The sequence below is a fragment of the Bufo bufo genome, chromosome 5, assembly GCF_905171765.1.
Source record: "Bufo bufo chromosome 5, aBufBuf1.1, whole genome shotgun sequence".
NCBI classification, from domain to species: domain Eukaryota; kingdom Metazoa; phylum Chordata; class Amphibia; order Anura; family Bufonidae; genus Bufo; species Bufo bufo.
Genome location: NC_053393.1, coordinates 492,081,172 through 492,087,171, shown reverse-complemented (window position 1 = coordinate 492,087,171; position 6,000 = coordinate 492,081,172). Strand labels below are relative to the sequence as shown.

The 6,000-nt window shown below is 49.4% G+C and overlaps 1 protein-coding gene across 7 annotated transcripts in view; it reads right to left on the bottom strand.

Annotated features, from left to right (window-relative positions):
- Positions 1-323: 323 nt before the first annotated feature.
- SVIL (supervillin) overlaps positions 324-6,000 on the bottom strand; it is a 124,725-nt gene continuing 119,048 nt past the window's right edge. For all 7 annotated transcript variants that reach the window (XM_040434244.1, XM_040434242.1, XM_040434246.1 and 4 more), the window contains one exon: positions 324-1,402. In XM_040434244.1, coding sequence (XP_040290178.1) covers positions 1,316-1,402 — 87 coding nt within the window. In that variant the 3' untranslated portion in view covers positions 324-1,315. The remainder of the gene's footprint in view (positions 1,403-6,000) is intronic.

The following is a 6,000-nucleotide window of genomic DNA, read 5'->3' as shown; positions in this document are numbered from 1 at the left end:
TGCAAGCATAGAATGAATCGAGATGTGGCCGCACGTGCAACTTTGTCCGTTTGCTTTTATGGGCGATACAGAAACAGCTAAGTGCGTAAAAATAGTTTTCCATTCATTCACACCTTGCACACAGCAGTGCCTCTTTACTAGGCCAGGTGGGGGTCACCTATCATAGGGGCAGCCTGCAGAACCTAGAGATAGAAGCCATAACTATCAGACATACACTGTGGATATGCAATAAACGTCTAAGATGGGAACACCCCTTTTAGGGAAAACAGCCCCATGCCACCATTAAGTTGCACGTGACAACATTTTGTGAAGCTTTTTTTTATATTTTATTTGGGATCTTATATCACAAAATACATGTTTAAAGTTTACACCGGGTATTAGAAACTGAGATGTCTTCTATTATAAAGTACAAAGATCAGATGCTTTTTATAACTGCTTCCAAAATGCAGACTACATTTTTCCTGTATATAAACTGTACACAAAAACAAGGCACTATACAGTTGGTTACGAGCCCCATATAAGCACGAGGGAAAAAAAAAAATAATACAAACATATCTGTGAATAACACCAGCAGTGCTTTGTGGGGGCGAGCACGCAGGTCGCCTCGCACCCAGAAGCATAATGGTTCGGACAGCTAGCTCGGCCTTTTCACTTCTGTACCACCAGAGGGCACTGTGGAAAGAAGAAGTGCACCCACACTTTGTTCCTTACCATCACATGCAAAGAAAAACAAAAAACAAAACAAAACAAAAACGTCACAAATGCATATGGTACAGAGACAACCTGAGGTTATCCGCTGTTAGCATGGCATTGAATTTGATGGTTTGTGTAATAACACACAAATCTTACACAGTGATTATATTGCATAGTCAAATACACAGTGCTGATATAAATACATTCTACTGGGTCTGACAAACACAACATTTACAAGAGAGAACCTAATCCAAAAAGGTTACGTTTTGCAGCCAAGGAATAAGTTTGCATTTAGCTTAAGTGCACGGTAGATATCGATATCTGTGGGGGTTTCCTTGGAGAAACATTCATCTTTTCAAAGGCTCCTTCAGTACATTTATAATAGGACAGGGGTCAACAGGCAGCGCAGTAATCACCGTCATCAGATCTCACACTGGATGTGGCTAATGTCCTTCACTGTCCTATCCACACAGGGCTAGAAGACAGACCATTGAATTGTGCACAAATGTAATGACAGCAAGTGCAAAATTCAGCTGTAGCACAGTGGAGAGGCGGCTGGAAGACAACGGCGGGCTCATCCAGCAAACCGAGAGGGAAGGTCCAGGCGACGAGATTTCCTTCTTTAGAAAAGTCCTTTAGATTTTTTGACATTGACTTGTTTCCAGGATGGCAGCGTGTTGTATTCTTCTCTAGACATTTCTAAAGCAATCTGTAAGAAAATGATTTTTATAAAAAACACAATTCTGAAGTTTTCTAAAGGTTTACTGCATTTTAAAGTGCACCTTTCAGCAGGCTCAACTCTATTAAGCCAGGAATACTGTCTGGAAGTGCTGATCCTGCTCATGAAAATGATACCCGTGGCTGCGGAGTTCCCGGAAAAAAAAAATAAAAAATTCTTTATACAACTAAGGGCTTTAGTGTGTCGAGGGGCGGGGCTACCTCAGCTTCCCAGTGAACCCCCCGGTTCTCTGAAGCCCTCGCTTGCATAGAGCCTAAAATATTTTTTTGGGCAGGCATGCTGCAGCTGTTTTTTTTTTTGTTTTTTTTTTTACAAGGCTGGTTTCATTATAATCAGCAGGATCATCCCTACCAGGCACCATACCTGGATTAATAGGGCTGCTCCTACTTACAGGTGCCATTTAAAGCAAGCAATATACCAAAACTGTTAGAGACACAGTGTATGCGAGTGTGCATGAGAAAGCATGTGCAAGAGTAAGCAGGAATCTCTCTTTGAGGACTCGTCAGAAGTAGGGATGAGCGAAATTGTGTTTCAAGTTCGGCGTACAAGGTTTGGGTTATCGAAAAATTCAGTTATGGATTCCGCTACCATGGATTATAACTTATGGTCCGTGGACGCGGAATTCTTAGATGACCCAAATGTGAACCCTGTATGCTGAACTGGGAACACAAGTTCGACCATCCCTAGTCAGAAGGTTCCTATTCTAGGTGCTCCGCTTTGAAGGCGAGATAAAGAGGATCATTGGAGTGCTAGCCTCCCATGTAATATGTACAGAGCATAGTTCAAATGCAGGCGGTGACAGCCCCGAGGGTAACTGGAATGGGCACTTGACTTGTGCCAAGGACAGGACTTCCTGGTACCAATCAGCCCCTTATACCTAGGCCTTCTGGAACCACATACTTGTCCGAAAGGAAGTAGCCCGCTCAACATGCATTTCTTTCATACAGGAAAAACGAGATTTTTGTATAACTTACCAGTAAAATCTCTTTCTCGCTCTTTCCTTGGGGGACACAGAAGACCTTGGGTATAGCTCATCTCCCTAGGAGGCGTGACACTAAGTGAAGACTGTTAAGCCCCTCCTCCACAGCTATACCCTCAGCCTGGAGAGAGAGACTGCCAGTTGCGTGTCCAAGTAGTGAGAAAAGGCAAAGTCCAAAAATTGGAACCAACAAGCCAACTACCCAAAGGGTAAACAAACTCGGAAACAGTCAGAGAAGAACAAAGAATGGGTGGGTGCTGTGTCCCCCAAGGAAAGAGCGAGAAAGAGATTTTACTGGTAAGTTATACAAAAATCTCGTTTTCTCGCCCAGTTTCCTTGGGGGACACAGAAGACCTTGGGACGTTCAAAAGCAGTCCAAAGGGGGAGGGACCACAGCACCAAGGCGAAGCACCCGAAGGCATCAAAAAACCCGCCGCCTGCAGACCAGGCGGCCCGAAACAGCATACGCCGAAGCCCGAGTATGCACCCTGTAGAACTCGGTAAGGTGTGCAAGGAAGACCAGTGACCGCCTTGCACAAATGCATGGCCGAAGCCTAATGCCTTGGGCCCAGGAAAAAACCGACAACTCTGGCCAAAAGAATGGTGACACCAAAAGCAGAACCCTGCCCTTGGTGCGGCAACCACAACAAGAGCCACTCTGAGAAAGCGGAGGAAAACCACCCTGGAGGCCGTCAACCCTTTGCATGGACCTCCTGGAAACACAAGAGACCGAATGTCGACAAGAGTCGGAGATCTCCAACGTTCCCTGGGGTGGGAAGGGGAGGACGACTGCCTCAATGAAATGAAAGACAAACACCATCTTCAGAAGGAAGGAAGAGACGGAATGGAGAACAGCCCTGTCCTGGGGGAAGACAGAAGGCTCGGAACAAGAAGGGCCGCCACTCAGGCACCCATCAGAGACACGATGGCTACAGAAACCCAACTGTTAGTAGAGGGAACTTCTGTAACGGCTCCAAGGAAAAATTGGAGCGCCAAGAGCCTAGTATGTAGTTCCCAGGACGGTACCGGAGGACAGTACAAAGGAACCCAAGAGCCGCTCCATGGAAGAAGTTCCTGACAGGCCCAGAGGGCCTGGGAACGCTGAAAGAGGAAGGACAGGAATGACACTTGATACTTCAAGCAACAGAGTCCCAGCCCCAGGTCCAGGCCGGACTGGAGAAAGACAGAACCATGGAGAAAGGCAGAGTGGGGGAACGCCCAGCTTCCCACAGAACCCCAGGTAAAACCCTAAGTCCTACCACAGATCCTGGACGAAAAACTCGGCTAGAAGCGAACACTAGCGAGCCCACTAGAGTTGCCTGGGCAAGCGGGTGAAAACCCAATGATCAGGCGCAGACCCGTAACACGGGTAGAACAGTCGGTAGAACTGGTCCCGTCGGCCCCCGAGCAAGGTTGTCCCGTATCCCCCCAGAGTGGGGAAGCAGAAGGACAAACGGACAGGAACCGAAGGGTCCGCCCAGCAACCGCCAGGACAAGACAGGCTAAAGCCGAAGCCAATGTAGCCACCACAGGAAGACGGACTACGGTTCCGGTGTGGGAGATTTAAAAGACAATCCTGACCAAATGGTAGTCCTCCCAAGTTACCGAGAAGGTGAATCCAAAGCAGAAACATTGCCTAAAATGGAAAAAACGCAATCTGCACCCAGCGGGAGGACAGAAAACGGTAGACCCGGTAACTAGGCACACAGCTAGTACAGCCAGTGTGGACAAGGGAGACTCAAAAGGAACACCAGAACCATCCACATGAACAACCATGCTTTCCCCAGAGGGAAGGGCAGTGAAGGAACAGCCTCTGAAGCGTGGCCGGAACAGACGCCACATCGGAATGATCTGTACCGAGTGGGAGCCAAACAGAGCCGGCGAGAAAAGGCAGGCGAGACAGAGGCCGGTATAACACCCTCCAACCGAAAGGGGGAGTGGGCAACAGAGAGGCCATAGGACAGCTCAAAAGCAGAACACCGCTACACAGAGACGCCCGGTTCACCGCCTCGCAGAAGGCGAATACCCTGAAGAACCCAAGGTGGAGGTCCCCCAGACCTGTATAAGCGAGCACCCAAGAGAAGTTGGGTGACCTTCCCAAGAATAGCGGCCCGAACCTGGTAGCAGATCAGACTGAAGCACCGAGGGCGCCAATCCGGAAAGAATCATACCACACTGCACCCGAAGAGGAGGAAATGGTATTAGGCGAGGGGACCGTAGTCCCGCCAGAGCCAACATAAAATGCGAAGGGCGCTGCAGACAGCGCTCTCGACCATGTGACCACTAGCACAGGGAAACAATGCCGCGGAAGGACAAATGGGCCAACGAAATGAATGAGTACCACCCAGCTCTGTGCAGTAGCGAACAGTAGAGCCCGTCTACTTAAATATAAGGTATTCATTTGTTGTTTATTGGACAACACCTTAGGCTTACACAGATGGACAGAATGATCTCCTTAGAGAATAGTGCAAGGCTTGCGGCAATCATCGTATCCCAAGAGAAAAAGTATGTCGCAGGAGGAAAGGAGGCATACGTACGAGTAGCCCCGTAAGCAGTGAGAAGGCCAACCCACCTACGGGACGAGAAGGAAACAACGCACAAGAACGTCCGCTCACTGCAAAAATATATCACTCAGCGAAGAGGGCCAGCCACAGAGTGCCACAGTATCTACGGGAGTGCAAACTGAAAGGAGTTATGCACAAGACTAGTATGGTATGCGATGGAACGCAAACTGACCGCCCCGAAAAAGGGGGGAAATGTACCTGGCAAACTGCAGTGGGCAAGAATGCAAAGGCCTGCCCCAAAAAGGGGGTGATGCCCAAGGCCGTACCTACGTCAGAGAAGTAGGGCATACCATACTTCGCCCAGAAAGGCGCCATGCACATGGCCACACAGTATCCAGCAGGAACGCAGGAGGTCCACCTAGTGAAAAAGGGGGGCATGCACAGGGCTATCTTAGCATTAAGTGAGTGTGCAACAATTCACCCAACCCGAAATTTCGTGAGAGTGTAACTACTCCGCCAATGAAGGGGAACATGTGCAAGTCCAGTACAGCACATACAAGGACAGCCTTGAATCTTGTGAGCGTGCAAAATTCCACCCATGGAATGAGGGGTGGTCACGCACAAGGCCAGCACCGTATCCAATGGAAGCGCAAGCGTTCCACCCATGTTAGAGGCCATGCTCAAGGCCAGCAACGTATCTGGTGAGAGTGTAGTATGCCGCCCAGAAAAGGAAGGGGGGGGGGGGGGGGTCATGCACATGTCCAGCATCGCATCCAGGGAGAATGCGAGCAGTCGGTGAGAAAGTGTGTATGCCACCGAAGGAGGCATGCCCATGGCCGGCAGCGAATCCAGTGAGAGTGCGTACACCGCCCACAGAAGAGGGGTCATGCATATGGCCGGCCGCGGATCCAGAGAGAGTGCAAGCACCCCGCTATGTATAGGGGTCATGCACATGGCCAACAATGTACCGGCGAGAGAACAACCACCGACCGAGGGAGTGTATGTATGCCGCCACCCGGGAAGGAGGCATACCCAAGGCCGGCAGTGAATCCAATGAGAGTACATCATACCGCCTATGTAAGGTG